This window comes from Podarcis vaucheri (genome assembly GCF_965113315.1).
Source record: "Podarcis vaucheri genome assembly, chromosome: 6".
In the NCBI taxonomy this organism is placed as follows: domain Eukaryota; kingdom Metazoa; phylum Chordata; class Lepidosauria; order Squamata; family Lacertidae; genus Podarcis; species Podarcis vaucheri.
In genome coordinates, this window is record NC_138764.1 from 55,220,607 (window position 1) to 55,245,519 (window position 24,913).

Below are 24,913 nucleotides of genomic sequence, written 5' to 3' on the forward strand. Positions count from 1 at the left end.
ATTTTCAGATTTTCATGAACCATAGTTTGGTCTTCTGTGCATGAGAATGGGGGAGGGGGAACACTGAATTAATAACTGAGATAGCTAAAGATGAGGCGGGGAAGAAATATGAGAACAAATTAAAATAAATGTCAAAATCAGCAACTGCTGAATGACTGCATGGCATACAGCATAATATGCACATTACATATTATAAGGAATCAACTTCATTTGGGAATCAGTACACTGAGGATTTGTATTATGCGCTAGACTGAGATTCTCTAACTTTACTCTTGGGAAGTTACTTTTAAAATATGATATAAAAGCAGATAAAATCTTAGGCATCTTTCAAGGCCATAGAGGTTGTCCCACCTGGGTATACAGTAGTTGAAAGGTGCTACATTGCAATTTCCCATTTACAGGAAATGCATCTCAAGGACAGAGCATCATTTTTTTAGTTAACTGCTTTAAAGAAGTATCATTTTTTAGTAACTGCTTTAAAGAAAAGCGTCTTGCTGTAATCACAGTGAAGAACATTGTACATGTATTATTTAGGAAATGTGGTACAATTTTAAAATGACTGGGAAAATGCCAAGTATTTTCTTATACAATGTGATTTTAAGAAGAAAAGGCACTATTTTGAAAACTTGGAATACAGTGAGGCTTAATAGGGTAAAATTATTATTTGAACTCGGCCTAATAATTGTGGAATCTGTTGTGTTTGCTATTCTCCACATTTTGCTTACATTCTGAAAAGCAGAGTGGGTAGTCCTGTAATTTGTTTGCATGTTATGTTTTGGATAAGAGTTGCTAATACCGATTGGGAAGAAGAGGTGGTTACATTGACAGTTGTAACATGAGATTTGCTGATGTAAACATCCTGCAGCCACAGTTTGTTCCTTTTTGCTTATGCAAGTTCATGTGAATTGTTTCCAGAATTTGAAGAGGAGAGTTTTCCTCTTAAATCTAACTAAAAGGGATAATCTTCTGAGGACTATTTGGGGTGGGTGTGTGCTTTCTGTTTCCCTTTTCAGGCATTTTTTATTTTTAAAAAGAAAGTTATTTCCCCTTTTGTTGCTGTGGAAACCTCTGTTGGTGTGATTTACAAGTTATGTGCTTATCTTTGGTTATAAAAGTATTTATATACCTCCCTCTCATAAATCATCAGGTCTAGCAACATAAAAACATTTAAAAGCAAATAAAGCAATCCTTTAAATGACTGGTAACTCAAGGAACATTTTATATTTTTATCCTTATTGACTTGTCTAAGTGTAAATCTTCTAAATCAACTTAGTTTCGTGTAAAAAAATGAGCAAGTGCTTAATTGTGGCTTTTGTGACCATAATAGTGATGCTTTACTGTGGTCACCAGGATAGATTACTTTAATAAGCATCGATCTTGGGAATTCCCTGAGGGGAATGGCTCCATAATTGCATGTTTATGTTGTGTACCATCAATTACAGTTAAATGTCTTATTTTACCACTTAAAATCCACTGGAAAATGAAATTAAATATTTAGCAGGCTTCCAATTGAAATTCCTTATCTAATAATGCAGCCTGTAAGTTTCCTAGTTCAATGCATCAGTTCATTTATGTGTCATGCTTCACAGCAGAGTTTGTGGAAACAAAATACAGTATGCTAATACTGTGAAAAAGGAAGAAATTTTAGTAGCCTGGTATACAAACTGTCCAACATAATTTCTATCTAGCTGCATTTGAAGTTTTGAGAGCAGAAGCTCGCTAAGCTAGTACAGTACAAAGTTGCCCAACCTTTTCCTGAGAGGTCTACAACCTTCAGAAGCATGTTTAAAAACTGTTTCTGTGAAGGGTTTTCCCTTGCCATATCTTGTACAGTATGGGCTGTTCCAAGGCTCATTCTGACTTTGTGCGGTTTTGCCTTTATGCCCAACCCCTGGTAACATAACCCTCATGTAAGTTGCAATTGCCTTGTAATACTTAATGCACAGCAATAGGCATTTGTAACCAGCTACCCCTACCACTAGTTGGTACAGCTCAAATACTTTCCTCTTTTTAATTCTTGTGAAGAAAAACTCTAGTGAAGTTTTTGTATTATTTAGGCTGGAGAGGTGTAAAGTAGCTCAAAGAAAGTTTTCTTTGGGTTTCCTTGGCATCCTTCCTTTACCTGTCAGTCTGATGGGGTGTCTTTTTTATATTTATCCTTTCAGTATGTCTGGCATATACTGTAAGAAGAAAGGGTTCTAAATTGGAGGTGAATATTCTTCCCTTGCTCATCTGATTACTTAGTATAAACAAGAATTCTCAAATTGCTTAACTATGAGATATACTAAAATGATTGTAAATTGAATTTCCTTTTTTTAATAACCAGTATATACCGTATTTTTCGCTCTATAACACGCACCTGACCATAACACGCACGTAGTTTTTAGAGGAGGAAAACAAGAAACAAAATATTCTAAACGAAACAGTGGATGTATGATTTTTGTGGTTCATGGCTGTGGCCACAGACATGTGATCTGACGGTGAGTTTGGGGTAGCCCAATGCAAAAATCCTGAGGATCCATGTGGATCCGTGCTTTGTAACCACGTTTTAAGTGGGGAGGGAAGGAAAAGCACTCAAGGGACAAGGAACACGCGTGGGGTGGGTGGAGAAGGATGCTGCTAATAATGCAGAAGAGGCGTTTAAGGGGAGAAGGCTCCTCTCCTCTCCCGCTTTGCTCCTTTAAAACAAGCAGGCTCTGCTTCTCTCCCTGCTCCCTGGCTTAGAGAGCTGAAAAGTTTTGCTGCTATTTAGCGAGCTGAGTGGGGAGGAGAGAGGGACAGAGAGCATGGTTTAAAGCAGCCAACCAGACAGGAGTTGCTTACACCTGTGTAAGCGGCTCCTCTCCCACTTTGCTGTTTCAAAGCGAGCCACGGAGGAGGGAAGGAAGGGGAACCATGGATCCTCTGCTCACAACTGCAGCAGATCCCCCCGCCATCCATAGGCATTCGCTCCATAACACGCACAGACATTTCCCCTTACTTTCTAGGAGGAAAAAAGTGAGTGTTATGGTGCAAAAAATACGGTAAATGGTTTCTGCTTTAGAGACCAATATTTTTCTCCTGTTTTCTAAAAAGAAAAAAAAGTTGTTGATATAATGCTTATTTGTTTTTTCTAGTTTCTGCAGATGTGTTTGGCAGGAGCTATTTTATATATTGATGAACTTTTGAAGGAGTGAGGATAGTCTGTACTGTTTTTTCTCCTCAGCATTTCATTTGACAGTGCTGTTATTTGTTGAAATAACCCAGAAACATTGAGGGGAAAGTGAACACTGTGCAGATTAAACCAAAGTCAATAACTTAAATTCCTTTTCCCATGATTGCAGAACATAGGGATTATATTCAGCATTTTATATGTGATATGTCTTAACAAATACTGACAAATGTATTTCTAATATAAAAGCATGCTCCTTTCTGTACATGCTATAGAAAGCATTTACATTTATGACAAAGTTAAAAGCAGAGATCCCCTTTACCCCACTCTGCATGCAGAGCAGTAGCAATGTAGTAATTTCTTCTCAAGAAGTCATTTCACAAATAATGCTTTTGCTAACATGCATGTGCTTTTCATTAGTCTACTCCAGCACTAGTTGCCAGTATCCTACTGATGAATGACTTGCACTCCATCTTCTCTTTAGATTTTTGTGGGGGGTGGGGTGGGGTGGGGTGGGGGGCAAGGCTTGACATAAATTCAGCTTCAGTTCCAGCAGAAGAAGATGCACATAAAATTGATCTTCTGTTAAGCATGTCTTCAGGCTACTTTTAAAAAGTTAAGCTTCTAAAATATTTGGCAGGCTAACTTTTTTCTTGGGTATGCGGATCTTGATATAGGACAATATACAAATTGTGCTTCACTGGCTTAAAGCTATGTATGTATAGTGGGAAATATAGTGTAGAACTACAGGAACTTAAAAACCTGCACAATATATTTGACCAGATAGGTAGGACAAAATAAATGTATGTACACACTATGGAAACAATCAAGGATTTTACTGCAGAAATAGAGTAGCAAATGTTTAGTTAATTGATTACATTACTGTTTCCAAGTTTGTTTATAATCAGTTTGCTTGTGGAAAAAAACAACCAGTACCCAGGAAACAAGAGAAGAATAGGTATTGGGCAAGTTTTTCAAGGCTCTACATAAAGCAGGGTGGGTTAAAACGGTCTTGTTCAGTGTAAATGCCAATAACACAGAATATGCAAAGAAGCCTTCCCTTTCACTCTATACGGTCAGCATTGCAGTGCTGAAAACCGATTTGATTTGGTTTGGTTTATCTTATTTGGTTATAACTTAATGCTAAGTTTTAGATTACTATGTGCTTATTGCACTTTTTACTTTTATTGCTCAGACAATTTCTGTTGTTCAGTCCTATAAATGACTTAATTTGGTAACTCTGATTTGAGAACTTTGGACTTTGCAGGATTGATTCAAGTCTGTCTGTTATTTATTTACAGTGTGTCACAGAAACTGGAAATTCTTCCACTTACTATTATTGGTTGCTATGCTCAAGAGTCTGAAAGTGACTAAAAATAGTAGTGAAATACTCTATACTACAGATAAAAAACAAAATAATTAAAAGTAAAGCACAATAAAAGGCAATCAAACCATAAAAGCTACCCTTCTATCCCCTAACATAAGTCTAACCACCACAAATAGCCCCCAAAGAGGGAAGAGGGCACAACAAACTGCTGCAAATAAAACAACAACAACACTAAATTATCTTGAAGATGAGAAACATTCCCTCATCTCCACCCTTCAGACAACTGTTGGAGAGGGCACTCATAGAAAGGCCTTTGATTCTCTTCTCAGGGCATAGTTGGGCTTGTATGGAAAAATGCATTCTGTAAGGTATGAAGTCCTGAGCGGTATAAGACTTTATAGGATAAAACTAACACCTTGAATTGAGCCCAGAAACTACTTGGAAGTTAGTGCAGTTGGGTCAGACAAGGTATTCTACATGTGGATTATTTTCTTTGCTGTGGCAATGGCCAACCTGTGATTCTTTTTGGAAGAATTGCATAGAGATATCAAAGCCTGGGGGAAAAGACACAGATGTAGGGGCTGATCCCCCCCCCCTCCGTTGCTTTCTGCCCTCCCCCAATTTTGCAGAAACAAATAGGGGAAAAACTGAAAAGAGGGACACAACTTTCTCCAAGTTTTTCTGACTTCCCCAATTTTTCTGACCTCATTTGTAGAACTGCAAAAGAATGAAGTCATGGCTTTTGCTACATGTTATAGTGCTGATGTGAAAACTTCATTATGTAGAGACCATTTCTAGCATCTTCCATGCGATTAAAGATTAAGGGTTTTATCCAGTGTTAGTGCAGCTCAAATTAGAACCATTGAAATGAATGGGCATGACTACCGGCAATTTAGGTCCACTAATTTCATTGAGTGAAACTTACTTGGATGCAACCCCAACTTTAGAGCTGCCTTAAACACTTCTGACCACTTGCAAAATTGGAATAGAGAAGGGTAAGTTAACTTAAAGCGCAATTTATGTGGAGCCTTAGGGTGTTGGCAATACTCCCATCAACTGCGGAGGAAGCCACTTGGGTGCCACAGGGCCTCTGGAGTCTGCCTGCATCCTCCCACTCAGTCACCCTGCAGCTGGGGGGGAGGCAGCGGGTGAACTGCTTGGGCAGCGCGGAGCCTGCATGCGCCCAAGCCACCATGTCTCCTAGGAGAGACGTGTGGCTTTGGCGCGCTGCAGGCTCTGCGGTGAGTGCCGCCTGGCATTTTGTCACCCCCCTCAGTGGTGACATCTGGGGCGGCCTGCCCCCCTTCCTCCGCCCCTGACTCCCCTTACTCAGCTTTACTATAAATTAACATAGTCTACTTGAAAGTGGAAGAGAACCAACAAGGAATCGATTGTTACATAAGCATATCTCTGAAGTTTTAGAAATGCTTTTAAATACCTGTAGAAGGTGATTAATTACTATTGTGCCACATTTCATATTAGAGAATGTAATTTTAACTTATTGAGATGTGCTAGGCCCATTACTGTTTCCATTCATTTTCACTGTGTGACTCATAGCTTCTTTTTCGGGGGTTGTCTTTTAGGTGCGGCACAAAGTATCTGATCAGGTTATGGCTTTGAAGATGAACACACTAAGCAGCAACAGAGCAAATATGCTGAAAGAAGTCCAGCTCATGAATAGACTTTCACATCCAAACATATTAAAGTAAGAAAGGTGGGGTGTATATTTATATGTGGGAATGCAGATCAAGTTTCATGTACCATCTCTTATGATCCTTCATGTTTGTGGAGGTAAAGTTGAATATTCAGGTACTGTCTCTCAAAACTTCGGAGCTAAGTTTTGGATCAATGGTTACTCTTGTTTATCCCTTTATTCCCAGACTCATCCTGATTCCAAATACATTTCTATTAGCCTATACAATAATTTTGACTAGCTTTCTTCTGGCCTTCTGCATTCTTCATTAAATATTGTGTTGTATTCCACTAACTTTTACTCAGAGTAGACCTTTTGAAATTAATGACCGTAACTAATATGGGTCCATTAATTTCAGTGGGACTGCTCTGAGTAAAAATTGAATACAGCTGCCCTGTCATCTGCAGTTGGTAAAATGCAAATTGAGCAGATGTGTCTGCAAGTTTATGTACTATAAATGTATAAATCACTTTTGCATAGGGGAGCACAAGAGGATTGGCTTATATTCTTTATGTTAAAATGGGTAACGGGGTTTAAACTTGTGCAGGGAGACTTTTATTTATATTGCATGCCACCGAATAATGTAATTTATTTTTACAAATATTAGTTGTTTAAATCTTAATTTGCATTGTGCCTGTGTGAAGTAGTGATTCGAGCATTGGACAAAGCTCATAGACTTTGAGGTGAGTGAGACATGGCAGTGTGCAGTTTTACAAAGTGGTTGTAAAATTAAATGAAACCGCTCTGAAATGATATTTGAGGTAGTGCTTGTTGTGGAATATTTGTTACAGTACAATGCAAGTATTTTGCACAAATAGAGCATTGCAAAACATAATATTACTACATGTGTTGTGGTGATGACTGGCATTTTGAGCAGAAATACTCATGCAAATGATTAGGACTCCACTGTCATCTTTTAAATCAGTACAGTGGTACCCCGCAAGACGAATGCCTCGCAAGACGGAAAACCCGCAAGACGAAAGGGTTTTCTGTTTTGGAGGCGCTTCGCAAGACGAATTTCCCTATGGGCTTGCATCGCAAGACGAAAGCCCATAGGGAAATGCTGGCGGTCGGGAGCAAAGACTTTCGCCCACAGCCGGCCTTCAGAAGAGGACCTCTTCTAAAGGCCGGCGGGGGGCAAAAGTCTTTGCTCCCCCCGCCTGCCTCCCCCCCCCGCCTGCCCCGGGTGATCTTAAAATGCTGGCGGGCGGGAGCGAAGCGTTCGCTGCCGACTCCCAGCATTTTAAAATCTCCAAGGGACAGCAGAGAAGTCTCTGTCCCGGGGAGATTTTAAAATGCTGGGGGTCGGGAGCGAAGCGTTAGCTGCCGACCCCCAGCATTTTAAAATCTCCCCCTGTCCCGGGAAGGTTTTAAAATGCTGGGGGTCGGGAGCGAAGCGCTGCCGAACCCCAACATTTTAAAATCTCCCTGTGTCCCGGGAAGGTTTTAAAATGCTGGGGGTCGGGAGCGAAGCGCTGCCGAACCCCAGCATTTTAAAATCTCCCCGTGTCCCGGGAAGGTTTTAAAATGCTGGGGGTCGGCAGCGCTTCGCTCCCGACCCCCAGCATTTTAAAACGCTGTTCCGAAGGGGGGGCGGGGACGCCTGCCCCAGCCGCCCCACTTCGGAAAGCTGTTCCGAAGTGGGGAGGGGGGGCGGGGACGCCTGCCCCAGCCGCCCCACTTAGGAAAGCTGTTCCGAAGTGGGGAGGGGGGGCGGGGACGCCTGCCCCAGCCGCCCCACTTCGGAAAGCTGTTCCGAATTGGGGAGGGAGGGGCGGGGACGCCTGCCCCAGCCGCCCCACTTCGGAAAGCTGTTCCGAAGTGGGGCGGGGGGGCGGGGACGCCTGCCCCAGCCGCCCCACTTCGGAAAGCTGTTCCGAAGTGGGGCGGGGGGGGCGGGAACGCCTGCCCCAGCCGCCCCACTTCGGAAAGCTGTTCCGAAGTGGGGCGGGGGGGCGGGGACGCCTGCCCCAGCCGCCCCACTTCGGAAAGCTGTTCCGAAGTGGGGCGGGGGGGCGGGGACGCCTGCCCCAGCCGCCCCACTTCGGAAAGCTGTTCCGAATTGGGGAGGGGGGGCGGGGACGCCTGCCCCAGCCGCCCCACTTCGGAAAGCTGTTCCGAAGTGGGGAGGGGGGGCGGGGACGCCTGCCCCAGCCGCCCCACTTCGGAAAGCTGTTCCGAAGTGGGGAGGGGGGGCAGGGACACCTTCTGAAGGCGGGCAGGGGGCGAAAGTCTTTGTCCCCCCTGCCTGCCTTCCCAGGGGCTTTTAAATCGCCCCGGACAGCGGAGAACTCCTCCGCTGTCCGGGGCGATTTTAAAATGCCGCCCGCCAGCATTTTAAGATCGCCCCGGACAGCGGAGAAGTCCTCCGCTGTCCCAGGGTTTTTTAAAATGCTGGGGGTGGGAAGAAAAGCCCTTGTCCCCCCCCCCCCAGCCTTCAGAAGAGGTCCGGGGACAGACTGTCCCCAGACCTGGTCTGAAGGCGGTTTCCCTAGGAACGCATTAATTGATTTTCAATGCATTCCTATGGGAAACCGTGTATCGCAAGACGAAAAAACCGCAAGACGAAGAGACTTGCAGAACGAATTAATTTCGTCTTGCGAGGCACCACTGTATTCTTTTTCTAGCATGATTAAACAACTGCTTTGATAGTGACAAGCTCCTGAAGTCTCTAAACATCTATCTTGCTTATATCATTTCCATAGGAAATGTTTTGCAGTTCCATTTAAACCTGTATTTAAATGAGAAAATGGGGGAAATATATTCGTACAAATGAGTTTATAAAATGGGATTACAATTGCATCTGTATACTTTGAGCTTTGTGACTTCTGTTAACTAAAACTGTTCATATGAATGAAGTGCAGTCTAATTTCCTCATTTCCAATGGCTGACTCTGTGCAGTGCTACTCAAGTGCTTAGCACTGCACTTTTGGGAACTAGGAACATAGGATACTGCCTTAACACTGAGTCAGACCTGATAGCAGCTCTTCAGGATTTCAGCCTGGGCCCTTCTGCATGCAGGTGCTTATAACTGAACCACAGCTCTTCTCAAAAATTGTGAGGCTAGGGTGGAACTGAAGCCAAGATGGGGTTTCCAGTTCCATGTTTGTTTGTTAATGCAAATGGACAGAGGCATCTACAGAGGGGAATGAGTAAATATAAATTTCCATCTGACATAAACATATTTGTATATTCCTGCCTCGAGATTCTCCCCCTCCCCACTTGGCACGTTGTTGCATAGGTATGTGTATGAGTGTAAATACTTGGATAGGTGACTGCCTGGAAACCACACGTATGCTACCTTGAGTTCCATGAAGAATGGAGGATAGAAATGCAAGAAAATAATAAATAAATGGGTGTGTGCTCTGTTGGAGTGGTGCTTTTTCTTAGGGTGCAAGATTTTTTTCCCCAAGAAGAGGAAGTATGTATGCATAGGAAATGCACAAAAATTAGTGGGACAACAGCAGTGAAAGGCAACAAGGAGTGCTGGTGCTAACACATTTTCATTAAACTAGGAACTGGATTATTTTCAGAGTTTGTTTCTGCTCCACTATGCGAAATAAAGTGGGTTTTAATGGATCCTGGATATTTTTACTTTAGGAATGCTGAAAAAGTAAAGTATGAGATGTCACAACTTTTGCTCATGGTCAGCACTTGCTATTTTCACAGGTTACGTTTTGAAGGTGAAAAATGTGTTGTCAAGCTTTTTTTTTAAGTGGTTCTGAGATTTGTGTTCTGTAACTTAACTTCCTTTCCTTTTAAATACTCTGATATGCCTTCAGGCATAGTTGCCATACAGTCAGTTTGCTGGTTAGTTTTCATGTGTGATTCCTTGTGTTATAATGTCCGAAGTAGCTTCATTCTTTATGCTTTATTTCATTTGAAGGCAGAATGTTGTATATTGGATAAGATAGAAATGAGCCTATTTATTTGTTCTATTAACACAAACAGATTTTCATAGCTGAAGGCTTATTTGCTTGTTTTCCTTCAACTCTTTATGAAGTTATCCCTGTACACACACACACACACACACACACTTAATAGGTAAGAGTACTGAAAGTTTACTCAAAAACAGCTTACATTCTACCGCATGTTTCTTGCATCATACAGAACTTAAATATATATATAAATGAACACTTTCCATAAGTCAGTTTTACAGTATTCCTTTTGTCAGGCATCTTGTGGTCTTTATTTTTGAAATTGTGCATTTTCACTTCTTATGCTAAATAAAGTCCCAGAGTTGCCCCATACTAAAAATTAAACTATTGTTCCATTTTCAGTTATGACATAGCTCGATGTCATGACATAACTCAAAGGTACTTTCATAAAAGTCATATTTAAAACTAATAACATTTTGCAGTTGTGAGATGAACTGTAAACAATTGGATTCCTAAGCCTTTATGGCATGTGGAATCTATATTTTAACTGAATAGAAAACTTAGCAGTTTATTTTGTTGGTCTTTTCTGGCAGTGTGATCACATTTGGTGGTATCTTCATTGCTGTTCTCATAATCCAGATTTTGTATACCAGTACTAATGTCCGGGTAGATATAAAATCTAGCTAGACAATTGCTAAGGCCAGGCCAAAGATACACTTTAGGATGTCCATTTCTACTTTAAGACACAGCATTGATTTCTCCACACCAAACTTTTTTCTGTATGCATGAATGTAAAAGGTTGTGTTTGTTAGTATTGTCCTCACCCCAAATCCTACAAATGTTTAGGAATAGGCAGAATTTAGAAATCTACTCCCCATCTTCAACTACATTGCTTCAGTATACTAGTGCTAGACAGAAACTAATATACTTAGTGATTTGTATTTTTAAAGCAGCAGCTATTAACATAATGATTTAGATGCACTGGTAACTTGTTTTAAAGTTGACAAAATGCACTGTCTGTTTCCCATTTTAAGAAGCTGTTTACTCCTGTTTTATAGGTTTATGGGCGTCTGTGTACATCAAGGACAACTGCATGCCCTTACTGAGGTATGACTGTATAAAGTACCAAGCTATTTATCATATGTACTTCCCTTGAACTAGTTGGGTTATCTGTAATTGTCCCTAGAAACATTGTTTCCTTGGAGGCCACCTGTCATGTATAATCTAGTTGAGAATCCTGCATTACAGGGGGTTGGACTAGATGACATTCGGGGTCTCTTCCAAATCTGTGATTCTATGTTTACCCAAACATTCCAATATAAATGAATGCAGGTTTTAATTGTAAGGGTTCTATAATCAGGCATCTTAATTACACTGACACATTCCTTATTAGAATCAAGTAGGAGACCAAGTCATTACTTAAGTCATTGCATACTATGCTACTACCACACCTATAGAACTTCTAATATACTCTAGTTCACATTTTAATATTATTGTAGTTTATATTTAAATTTCACAGCCCTTCCTTGCCAAAGTAGAATATAAGAAAGGATGTGTTAAGAGCATCTCCGGTGTTCAAGTAATTTAATTCCTATGCTGCTTTATAAATTTGAGTGGGATGTCATTTCTGAGCACAATGGAATTAATAGGGAGATGGAAAACAACATTGGTTTCTAAAAGGCAGGCTTGGTCACAAACTGCAGCTTTTAATCTAAAAGGACATTCTCCAGAAGTCAGAACACACTTGTAGTTTGTTCATCTTGTGCCACATCTAATGTTATTCGTATGAAAGCAAGTGTCATTAATTCAGCTACTTGCCTTCAATAATTCAGAGTAGGAATATTATTAATAAGCATATGTAAACTCTATTGCATTAGCACTGGTTGTTTTTATGTTGCTAGTTAAGAAACATCTTGGATTCAAAACAGGTTTTGTTCAACAACAAAAATGTGCTCATGGAAGTTCTGTGCATGCAACAGAGCTTCCCCTCCCTCTCCTCTGCCTGCCCCCTCATATCACCTCCAGTGTTGCACTGGAGGGTTGAGAAAACCCTCGGAGCAGATATGGGGTATGTACGGCAGGAGGAAAGGGAGAGGAAGTTCTTATGAACTAGTTGAAGCTGTCCCACGTGCACAAGTATTTAGTTGGATACAACCCAAGATAGTTAAAGGAATGCTATATCTTTTCTTCCTTTCAATTCCTGTTTAGGTGAGACACAGATTCATTCTGAATGAATTTTAATGCAGAACTAGAGATCTAAAAGGGTTAGATTTAGCATCTATCATAAGATTAGCACATGAACGTAGTTTCAAGTGTCCAAGATTTCATATCTGTTCTTTGAGCTGGAGTCTTCTGGAAAATATTATATGTGGATTCCGTTGATGCCCTTCACTCAAGCAACAAAGATATCAAGGAAGTGTAGCAAACTTGCTAAAGGAATTCTGAAACTGAATAATGCATCTTTGCACTGTTGCAGATTTGTGTTCTGTAGAAGTGCAGAATGGCCATACATCAAGTATTACAGGCTTCTTTCTCACATGTCTGCTTGAGAGTCTGTACACATTATAGATTTTGAGGTTATGTGCTTATGTTTGAAGGAAGTTAGCACATCTGGTTCTTTAAGGGAAAGGGGGCAGGACTGACACCAGTCAGCCTTATTTTGAATTGCTTGCTTTAGAAATTAGTTTTCTAGCAAACCAATCACATATGTTGCCATCCTGCACTACTACAGAGCACCAAATCTTCAGCTGGATGTAGAGCAACTGCAGTAATACGTTTCCAAAAACATTAATGTGGAATTAGTTGAATGAAAGCCTGAATGAAGGACAGGTGAGGGAGAGGCTATTTCTTTCAGTTATTTTCTGACCAATATGAACACACCCACCCTCCCAGGCTGCTTGTTTAAACCTGGAGCCACACTATTAGACAGTGAATAGAGACTGGTTTTAACAGAAGAGGGGTATGTGGGTGAAGAATATAGATCTCTCCCTTCCCCCTTTCCCACTTACTTCCATATTGTCCTTCTTCCCAAGCCTTTTCAGCAGCTGAGTTTAGATTGCAAGAAGGGTCAAACAGCTTTTGCATGCATGCCATCTGCTCGTGGGATCATACACCTCCCCTCACTCCCTCTTCCTAAATGATTGGGACAAATCTGGATTAAACACTGATCTACTGTTACCATGTCTAGTTTGTCACTTAGTTTGGCACCACTAGAGAAGAAAACTACAAAAGCTATGTTTGAACCATTGAACCAGCAATACCACTTCCTAAGTGCATGCTCTATTGAGCTGAAAATCCCACTTGTCTCAGTGGTTACATAACTTCTGCAAAATCAGAAATTAGAGAAGGGTGCTAAGACAGTAAGGATAGTCACATCCCACTGATTCTGTAAGCTATATTGCACCTGGAGGCATCGAAGTGTGATTGCAATGAATTCTGTGGCATTGTTTTGAGTGGACTCCATCCCCTGTGGTTAACCATTCTCCCATTTGATCTTTTGTTCTTAATGATGCTTTACAGATGTTACGCTTTGAGAATATTCAATAGGAAATGCTTCCTATGCCCTCCAAATCCAGCAGTTGTTTTCTGTCTATAGTCCTTGCAGGCCATTGTGCAAGGAGGGTAGGGCACTTAATGCATATATACAAACTAGAAGCAAATGTGTAACTTATTGGGACAGAGTGTACATGCTTCTGGAGAGAAGTTCGCACCTGCTTTGCTTTTCTGAGATTTTTAGCACACTGCAATAGCTAAGCCAAGCTTTTACTTGGCATCCAAATCAGGATTGTGGTTAAGGTCTTAGCTGCCTCACCAAGCTAAAAAGTCCAGGGAGGAGCAATGTAGATTCTCCAGTGGGGAATATTGTCTTTTTTATGTGCTTGAAAAATTGATAGAATTTCTTTGGCTGTAGTTTGCTTTTGTTAGTTGTGGGGAATGGTGAAATTGAGGAGACTCTTCGCTTTTCACCTAGAAATTGTCTTCCTATAGTTTGAAGGCCAAAGAGAAAGTCAAAGTTGATAATTTTTGTCAAATTTCTTACTTTTTTGCTCTCCATAGAACACCACAACAGTGGCTCAGGAGCTCTTGTAAAGAAAGGGTTGAGCTGGAAAAGTTATACAGTGGTGCCTCGCAAGACGAAATTAATTCGTTCCGCGAGTTTTGCCGTCTAGCGAATTTTTCGTCTTGCGAAGCACGGTTTTAACGGTTTAAAAAAGTCGCGAAAAGTTTTCGTCTTGCGAAGCAAGCCCATAGGGGAATTCGTCTTGCGATGCAAATCGAAAACGAAAAAACCTTTCGTCTAGCGAGTTTTTTGTCTTGCGAGGCATTCGTCTTGCGAGGTACCACTGTATCTGTAGGAGTAGGGTATGGGTGGTGAAATTGATCCACTGACGGGTGGTAATTTCAAGCTACATTCTGCAAGGATAAGCTGCACAGTTGAGTTCCCCACGGGGAACTATGTTGTGCATCTAATTGAACTGTGACTCTGCCTGCTCCACACGTAACATCAGAAGTGGATTAGATAGGTGTAATTTGGGGAAAACAGCCTCACAGACCAAATGTGACCCATGCTGGGCCAAATTTGGACCATAGGCCAGAGGTTCACATCCTTGTAGACAGGGGTAGGTACTCTTGTTAAGGGGAGAGTGACTCTTCCTCTAGTTGGGAACAAGAGGTGCCCATTGCAAGGGAAGGGTTGGCTCCTTTAAATTTCACCAGCAATTACTTTAGTAAAGGTGTAGATGAAGTTTATCCTAAGCATAGTTATCTCTTCTGTATAAAGTCTATTCTGTGACAGCTGCATATTGCTTAATTAGCACTGCATATTGCTTAATTAGGGACGCGGGTGGCGCTGTGGGCTAAAGCCTCAGCGCCTAGGGCTTGCCGATCGAAAGGTCGGCGGTTCGAATCCCCGCGGCGGGGTGCGCTCCCGCTGCTCGGTCCCAGCGCCTGCCCACCTAGCAGTTCGAAAGCACCCCCGGGGGCAAGTAGATAAATAGGTACCGCTTACCAGCGGGAAGGTAAACGGCGTTCCGTGTGCGGCTCTGGCTCGCCAGAGCAGCGTTGTCACGCTGGCCACGTGACCCGGAAGTGTCTTCGGACAGCGCTGGCCCCCGGCCAATAGATGTGAGATGGGCGCACAAACCCCAGAGTCTGTCAAGACTGGCCCGTTCGGGCAGGGGTACCTTTACCTTTACCTATTGCTTAATTAGCTAGAGCTTGCATAGTATCTGCAAAAGTAAATAAAAAATGCTTATTGTTGTATGGAAGCACTTTTTTATACAAATAAGTCATGTTGCAGTTAGCCATGTGGCTGTACTTTGGCATGAAATAACTCTTTGGCTTGGAAGCTGTTCTTCAGCAATTGAAGTATTCACTTGTAAACTCTCTTGAGGTCTTAATGCATATTTCATGTAGTTATTTTTAGTAACTGCCAAGGCCTTTGAGAAACTTGAACTGAGTTTGGCACTTAGGCTGCACAAATAAAAGATATTTTGTTACTTTATAAGCGTAACTTTTCCTTGTATTTTATACAAAGAATAATTTGCCTTGACATTTCATAATACTCTCCAATTTAAATGCATTAATTTTTAATTATAACAAATTAAATTGGAGCTATTTTCATTTTTAAAAAGCATTGTTAAAATATTATTTTCTCATATTAAATATTTGGAACTTAATCTGGCTGAGGAACCATAATTCTCAGTGAGATTCTAAAAATTCAGGCTATCTCTGCTTCATCAGCATTTTCACAGGTAGACAATAGACTGAAATGGCTTAATTCACATGTTCCATTAAACTGGTTTAAAAGAAACTGTGGTTTAACGTGAATGGACAGGGTGCTAGTGCATCCTGTTTAAAAGTTATTGCTCCTCCCCTGCTCCTACTGCACCATCAGGAAACAAGGCAGAATCTGGCTTATCATGAGTCAGGGGCTCATGACTTGTTTACCTTAAACCATGTGCAGGAAGCCAAGGACAAACCAGTTAAATGTTTTTAAGTACAGTCCTTGAGCTTGTGTGCTTCCTCCTTTCCCCTTCTTCCCTTCACACATGGCAGTTGAATACTTCATTTTATCCCATGCTTAATGAAGATGGGTGATTACTTTGTTGCAGTTACAGATAGGAAGCCGTGTTGGTCTGCCATAGTCAAAATAAAAAAATTCCTTCCAGTAGCACCTTAAAGACCAACTAAGTTAGTTCTTGGTATGAGCTTTCGTGTGCATGCACACTTCTTCAGATACTTTGTTGCAGTGAGAAAAAGCCATGCTACTGTTTGCCCCACCCTCCTTTTTCAAAGCTGGGATGATGGTACTTTCCGGCTGTTAAGCCTTATAATGAGAATTTGTAGAGGAACTGAAATGATTACATTCAGGATTTATGTGTGGTAGCCTCAGGTTCATTTCACTTCCACTGGTGGTTCAGTTGAGACAAGTTGTGGTTTGGTAACTGGGAGTACCCAGTCACCCAGCAGGCTTCACTTTCTATTCCTATGTCACAGAAATAATGGCAAACTATGGCTAGCGAATATGAAGTGGAGGAGGAAGTTGCATGTGAGACGGAGGGGCGGAGGAGGCATACAAACATTTGGGTGACTTGTCTTCCCCACTGTGGCATGTGTTTTTAGTTTACTTTTCTGAAATTCTTAGTTTATGGTCATCAGGTGCTAATCTTAAGCCCCAGTTCACTGATCCAGTTGTTACTGCTCAGCCTAGGAAACTAAATTATATTGCACTTTTGCAGACTTGATTACTAGTCACTAAACTCACTGTACCCCAATATCAGATTGCATAGAATAACCTCAGTATAAATTGGATGGTATGAGGATATAGCTCATGGTGCCCAGAATCCATTTCTTGTAGTTGCAAAAGTGTTCCTTCATCTGTGGAAATGTCTTCTGATTTCTGTAAGCTTACAGCCAGATCCACACATAGGCTTTTCCACATACATAGGAGGGATCATGTGGAAACAATTAAGTGACTAGGTCCTTCACAGTCCTTAGTGTTGCTGTACTTCCTGCTGTGCTAAAACTGTTTCTCCAACTGGAGCTGCATCTTATTGCATAAGGATACAGCATACAGATGTATAAAGTCATCATCTGTTCTATTTCTTTCTTTCTCTTACCTGAATAGAAATATATTAAGAGATTTTATGGTAGAATTCACTTTAAGAATGCAGCCAAGCTTTTGTAGCATTTCTATGAGTAGGTTTGTACAGGCTTTATTTTACAACTAAATATAAGTTCCATGTACTGCTTCTCTGCAGTATAGGGGAAAGGCCTATAGTTAGTTGCCCGCAAACTTAAGATCAGATTGTTGGAAGAAATTTGTGAAGCTCAGGACAAAAATAATTGCAGAATATGTGCAAACACTTATTCTTGTCCCTGTCTGGCGTTTCCGTGGGCTCTGGCTTCCATCACTGGTGTTGTTGCACCAGAAGCGATTTAGTCATGCTGGCCACATGACCCGGAAGGCTGTCTGTGGGCAAACGCTGGCTCCCTTGGCCTGAAAGCGAGATGAGTGCCGTACCCCATAGTTGCCTTTGACTGGACTTAACCACCCAGGGGTACTTTACTGTTACCTACAAATTTCTCTAATCCCGAATTTTCTAATACTTTCCTACAACCCACAGTTTCACAGGACCATACAACAACTTTGCAAACACTCAGAAGTAAAAACATCAGAATCAAGAATTTAGATCTACATGAATTTGTATTGCTGCTTAAAGTATATTCTATCAAGGATTGTGAAGAAAGGAAACAACATTCAGCTGAGTTCCAACAACACACCCAGTAGGCCTTTCCTTCCCATCTAGCTCTTCAAGGGCAGACTTGTATTTTTAATGGAATTTGAATTGTTGGCATACTTGGAGTACAAATATTCCCAGCCTTCAGTCCTGAGCTGCCACTCTTGATGTACTTAACCCTTGTTCCAGTTGGAAAAAAGTCCTCTGTTACTTGCAAAGCCACAGTTTGTTTTGTACATAGTGGGAGCAAAAGCTGTCACATCATTACACTTTTTTACTTTACTCCCCCCCCCCTTGCTTAGAAGGCTATTCCAAATATATAATTAGGTGGAGCCTTATCCCTATTTTGAAGAGTTGGATTAATTTGGTTTTAAGTATTGTAGAATTGTAATTGCATTTGTACACACAATGAATTTTTAGGCCCAACTGTTAAAGCAGTGCTTATCTTGTAGCATCAGCTGGAGCAAGGCCCCATAGGATAGTTAATTTATTTGAAATGGCAGACATTCAGAGCATGCATATTTGAAATTGCAAAGACCACATCTTCCAGTACTTGCATTGGGACTGATAACTTGTTGGGAGGTGGAAGGTGGAATAGCTTGGTAATAGAGATCCTTTCACCTGAGATTCTTGACTATGGGAGCCTGTGGGGCTGGTGAAATGAGCCGTAGTCCTACTATGTAAAGAGAAATGAGCAAAGTGTTATAATTCCTCCTGGGGAAGATTTATTCAGATCTATGGTACCAAATGTTTGAGGAGACTGGATCTTGCCTTTTTGATGTGCTAACTGCATCAACAGATGAGATTAAGTTACAGTTACAATAGACAAAGTAATCTGAAGCCAAACAGGCAATCAGCATGAAATTGGACACGTTTGCACTATTATAGCCCTTTCACTATTAAAGGTCTTTCTTAATTAAACCTTCATTAGAAGAAGAAGAAGAAGAAGAAGAAGAAGAGTTTGGATTTGATATCCCGCCTTTCACTCCCCTTCAGAAGTCTCAAAGCGGCTAACATTCTCCTTTCCCTTCCTCCCCCACAACAAACACTCTGTGAGGTGAGTGGGGCTGAGAGACTTCACAGAAGTGTGACTGGCCCAAGGTCACCCAGCAGCTGCATGTGGAGGAGCGGAGACACGAACCCGGTTTCCCAGATTACGTGACTACCGCTCTTAACCACTACACCACACTGGCTCCCATTAATGATTTGTAGTCAGATATTTCCAGCATCTGCATACAGGACAACTCCATGCTTTACATGCTGAGCTCATTTTGCTGTGGCGACATAGCATTCAATAAACAAGAGGGTGATATCCACTGATCCACCAGTGGCATGTTGCAGTTTGTGGAATGGATTCCTGCTCCCATTGCAGCCCTCTGTGCATGCTGCAACTCTGTTATGGTGGCTGAGCTGTGGCAGGTGCAGGGGGTTGGAAAGAGGAAGTCCAGTTGCATGAGTGGAGGTCCAATTCTGTGACGTTGACTATTGCCCATACAGAAGAAAAAAGAGTGATTGTGTTAAAAGTGCAATGTGCTAATATACTTGTAAGCTGAATTCAAAAATGGGTAATACTAAAATACCTGGTAAACCCAGTTTAATTATTGTCTGCAGTATAGACACAGCAAACTAATCAGTGGTTTGTTCCAAATCAATTTATGAATTGCTTCATGCAGGAAAAAGTCCCACAGTGATTTACAATACTATGCAGTTTATACACAATAAAAGGCCATTGGAACAAAACAAATATGAAAAGTATAAATTCACAAAAACCACCCAGCAATATAAAAAGAATCAGCCCACATTCATAGGAATGAACACTAAAAATAAATAACCAAAATTCAGACTATTGGAACTCTTTCCAAATGCTTGTGAGAATAAAAATGTTTTTGGCTGGAACTGTGAAGGTGACAAAGTCAGTGCCAAGGAAGCATCTCGGGGAAGGACTATCCATTATTTGTGGGTAGCTTCTCTTGTTGACACCCTCTGAATATCTGTTGGAGGGGGCACACAGAAGGACCTCAGATATTGATTTCACCTTCATGTGAGGAAAAGCAGTCCTTGAAGTGCTGGCGTTCATAGCCACCCAAGACTTTATATGTCAAGATTAGCACTTTGAATTGGGCTTAGAAAAAAAATATGTACAAGCTAGCCAGAACTGAATTTATATGGCCAGCTAGTCCTGGTCAGTCTACCACATTCTGCACTAGCTGCAGTTACTGAATAGTCTTCAAAGGTATTTCAACATAAAACACAATGCAGTAATCTATCCTATTACCTATCCTATTACCACATCACTCAAGCCAGGCTATCTGTATCCAGATAGGAAGGCTGCTGGACCACCAGCCATAGCTGTTAAAAGGCACTTGGCGGCATGGAGCCCACATTGACAATGGAGGATACAGGAGCACCCCCCAGGTTTGCACACCTGTTTCTTCAATGGGATTCTGACCCACCTGGACGGGGGAAGGCTACCTACTGACTGTGCATATCTCTTGTCTGAGTTGAGCTTCAGTTTGTTGTTGCTCACCAATTCCATTATCAAGGCCAGGCACTGGTTCAGCACATCTGCCACGACACCTCTCAGTCCTTCAAACAATGATATGCAGGAGACAAAACAATACTGAACTGTGAAGGACAATATGTTCTGAGAAAAATATGAAGGAAGTACTGCTTGTGCAAAGGAGGCTCTTTGAGAATGACGGTTGGACATTATGTAGCAGGACTGTGATCTCCTGCAGCTTAGTACCATGTAAAGAGGTGTGGTGCATTGCAAGAAGACCTGACATCAGTATTGCTCCAAAACTGCAGATTCTCACACCAGGGAATCTGTGAACAACTGTGATTTGCAAAGTAGATACTGTAGCTCAGTTGTTTTAACTATCAAAAAAGTATGCCACTATTTTCATCCCCAAACATTTGCATGGTTCCATAGAGTGCTGGATGAAGCAAGCAGGAGAGCCATAGCTCAGTGACAGAGCATCTGCTTTGCATGCAGAAGGTCCCAAGTTCAATCCCTGGCATTTCCGGGTAGGACTGGGAATGCCCCTGTCTGAGATCCTAGAGTGCTACTGCCAGTCAGTGTAGAACATGGTGGGGAACCTCAGGCCTGGAGGCCGAATCTGAACCTCCAGAGCCTTTTCTAGTCAGCCATTGAGATTTTCCCAAGGTCACACCCCTCACTGTAGTGCTCAAGTGCTTTTGCCTGGCACAAATCTATCCTTGAACTATGACAATGATTCTTGTTTCTTTGAATGGTAGATGGACTGTGTGTGTGTGTGTGTGTGTGTGTGTGTGTGTGAGAGAGAGAGAGAGAGAGAGAGAGAGAGAGAGACTGAGAGACTGAGACTGAGACTGAGACTGACTGACTGACTTCTGATGTTTGTGTGGTTGAACGAAGGTAAAGATTCACATCCGTTGCTGCACCCAGTTCTTGCCACTGGCCCTATGCACCACTATCATGTGGCCCACAGAAGGTTGTCCGTGAGAGTATCTGACTGGCAAATGTTCTAGATGGGCTGATGGGTCTCCCTCAATAAAAGGCGGCTTCCTTTGTTCCTAAGCAAGTTGCTGCATTACTGGATGACTCATAAATTGAATAAAATTAATAGAATTTAAATAATGACTTGACAAACAGAATACAGCAGAGTGCATGCAAGAATGTTATCACGTACCATTGGAATATATTTCCTATATGTATGTTCATGGGCATCTCTCTTTTAATTATGGCAGTAACCACACAGGCACAGTGGATCCTGGAAGACTTAATTTTTGCTGTATCAGAAACTTGTATTTGCCTGGGGCAGATAACTGTTGCTTCCAAAGGGCAATCTGCGTTAATATGCACAATTAATTTGCTTGTAGTGGAAATCGCTACATAAACTAGTCCTGGTCCACAAGTGGTAAACAACTGCACTTTTTTGTGAGGTGGCCATGAACTCTCCTGGCATAATACGTTGAGAAACTTGAGCTGGCTCCTAAAATCTGGGCCAAGTAGTTTGGCATCTAGCCAAGGAACACTTCGTTTTGATCCTCTTTAGATCCTCAAGTATTCTGGACAGCTAGAAATTAACAGTTCTTTGATTTGTAGCTCAGTGGATGATACAGTTGCTGGGTCACTGGTTTGTGTTAAAGTAATCCCACTTGGATATAAATTTTTGGTCTCATTGTATTTAAAGAGGGGTGCAAATATAGAATGAATGTTGTATATTTATTCTTTGTGCACATGAATTTCTTCAGCTCTTGCAGTTTAACAAGTGAGATTTATTTGATAGTACTTCTCTACAAGCCTGAAGTCTGGGCTGACTTGCAGAAATATTGCACTACAGTATGTGGTGTTTAGCAGTTAGAAATCTACTACATGAGAACTCTTTTTATAGTAGAAATACAGGGAGAGAGGAGAACCTTGAATTACTTCATGCCACCACCTGCTGGCAAAAACTAACCATGTTAATTGAAATCTAGTCTCAGTTATCAGTTGTTTTGTCTGCACTACCTCTTTCCAGTTGTCATTTCCTCCTCTTTTGGTGTATGCTGTGCTTTAGGGAAGGGTCATAGCTCAGTAGCAGAGCACACGTGTTGCATGCTAAAGGGCCCAGGTTCAATCCCTGGCTTGTCTAAGTAGGGCTGAGAATGTCCCTTGGCTGAGATGATGGATTTTTCGGAGCTAGCCGACCTGACTGGAAGAGTCCGTGACCAGAAGGAGGAGGATTACCAGGAAGAATTGACGAAATTTAAAGACTATTTAGTTAAATATGTTAAGTTAAATTAATTGGAAAGGCTTGCAAATACCAGATAGGCTTAGGACTTAAATATGTAATGTGATAAATTACTATGTTGAAATTTAGATTGGGAAAGAAAGAAGGATGTTAAGTGACTAAGTTAATTTTATGAGAATATAGGTTTTGGAAAACCTTTAAAATGATATACACTGAAATTCAACCAAGGGGATACGAGGAAGTCGCTTAACAATGTTAATAAGATTAGTTTTAATAAGGTTAGGATTTATGATTGTTTGTTTATTTGTTTGTGTGTTTAAACATTTTGTGGAAAACTAATTAAAAAAACTTGGAAAAAATAGAGAATGTCCCTTGGCTGAAACCCTGGAGAGTCACTGACAGTCAGTGTTAACAATACTGAGCTAGATGGACCAAAGGTCTGACTCAGCCTTGACAGTTTCCTGTGCATTAATGAAAAACGGGTCAAGAAGGTGGTTTCTAAACATATCCCAAATGGGGTCCCTAAGACTGTTGGGTGGCACCTTGTATGCCCTTCTACCAGCAACTGAGGCAGCCTAGCTTGTGCCAAACATATTGCTCTGCTTTCCTTTGGACCACATCAGTGAGGCCGGGGGAGGGGGTCTTGTCCGTCTGGGCAGCTCAGGACCTCCATACACACTGGAAAGTTACTTCTGTACTGCTAACACAGCAGTTTGTCTTCACCCCTGGACGCACACTCCATTGTCTCTCGAGATAGATGGATGCCAACAAGGAGGATGTCCAGGAGTTATTGGGGATGCATTCACCTACCAATCTTAAAGTTAATAGATTATTTACTTTTATGATTGTTTGGTTTGAGTTAGTATATCATTAATACAGTTGGAGGAACTTACATTTGCCCCACTAAATCCAAGAAGAAATTCCTCACCTGTCTGTACTTTGAAGTTTAACTGTGGTTCTTTTCTTCTCTTTTTAATTTTTTTAAATATATTTTCAGTATATCAACTGTGGTAACCTAGAACAGCTGTTGGATGGTAATCAACACCTGCCTTGGACAGTAAGGGTGAAGCTGGCACTGGACATTGCTCTGGGACTCACTTACCTTCACTATAAAGGCATTTTCCATCGGGATCTGACATCCAAGGTACCATGCGTCTCTATCAAATGAAACCATTTGGCAATAGATGTGTATTACTTAGTGAACTACAAACAATCTTGCGTAGTTTTACTTTTCTCCAGCCCCACTCAGTGCCTCAAACTGTAAAACTGTTACGTAAAATGTCACTTTAAAAGATTGTGAAAAAACACTGAAAACATAGTTTAGTGGATTAAACTTTCCCAGAACAACTCATGTTGTGTAGATGTCTGAGAAGAAACTAACCTGAAGTAGAGGTCACAAATAAATGAGTTAGGATTATGTTCCTGGGAAGGTGGTTGCACAACTTCTTTAATTTGTTCGCAGCAAGTTATTCAAACTTTTAGTTCCCAAAGCCTAGGGATCCAGCTGCTACACATTTTATAATATAAAACTACAAAAAGATGCAGACATACAGACTTGTCTCTGTGTCGCACCCTACTTTCTTAAAGGTTTATTGCTGTATATTTAAATGTTCCCCATAACTTCAGATACATTCAACATTGTTCTACAGGTGACCTAAACTGCTACAGAGCAACACTAAGCTGGTAGTAGTTTTACTCCAGCAACTGTTCAACTGATGCATAAAACAGGGCTACAAATAATTGCATAAACTTTGCTTTTCAAGATGCCGTGTCATTATGACTATTTAACATTGCAGCTAGTAATACGAAAATCATTTCTTTCCTTATAAATGTCCCATTGTAATTGCAAACTGGTGAGGAAAGCAATCAGAAATTTATCACCTTGACAATTATCTGTTGTTTTGGCACTAATTCATAAACAACACTATTATAAACAGCTAATGATTAAAAAATAGTGATAGTGGTTTTTTAAATGTGCCATAGGTAAAATGCCGAGTTACGATGAAGGTTCTCATACCAAAACTGCAAATGACCAGCTGGGATACACTTTAATAGTCTGCCAACTCTGGGGAGATGGGACAAAATGGAATAAAGAGTTACTGTCTCTGTTCTTGGGAAGCAAAGCATCCCAAATGCCACATCTTCTGTTTATATGAGTATTTCCAGACTTCAGTATACTGATTTTTGTAACTGAACTGTGGTCTTTTTTAAACTAATTCAAATGGAGGGCAAATATTAACAGGTGGTATACTTATGGCTGAAGAGTTGTGTGAGCCTTGAAAGTAATTAGGTTATGCCTGAAACACTAAGATGAGAAGCTTTAGTACAACAGCACTTAGGCTGCATTGATATCACTTAATAGTGTAAAATTGTTTGGTGTTACAATATTGGTGAGCAAATCATAATT

The 24,913-nt window shown here is 41.2% G+C and overlaps 1 protein-coding gene across 2 annotated transcripts in view; it reads left to right on the forward strand.

Moving 5' to 3' along the window:
• TESK2 (testis associated actin remodelling kinase 2) overlaps nucleotides 1-24,913 on the forward strand; it is a 56,448-nt gene that overhangs the window by 12,956 nt on the left and 18,579 nt on the right. For both annotated transcript variants that reach the window (XM_082228848.1, XM_082228847.1), the window contains exons 3-5: nucleotides 6,062-6,183; nucleotides 11,108-11,156; nucleotides 23,504-23,650. In XM_082228848.1, coding sequence (XP_082084974.1) covers nucleotides 6,062-6,183; nucleotides 11,108-11,156; nucleotides 23,504-23,650 — 318 coding nt within the window. The remainder of the gene's footprint in view (nucleotides 1-6,061; nucleotides 6,184-11,107; nucleotides 11,157-23,503; nucleotides 23,651-24,913) is intronic.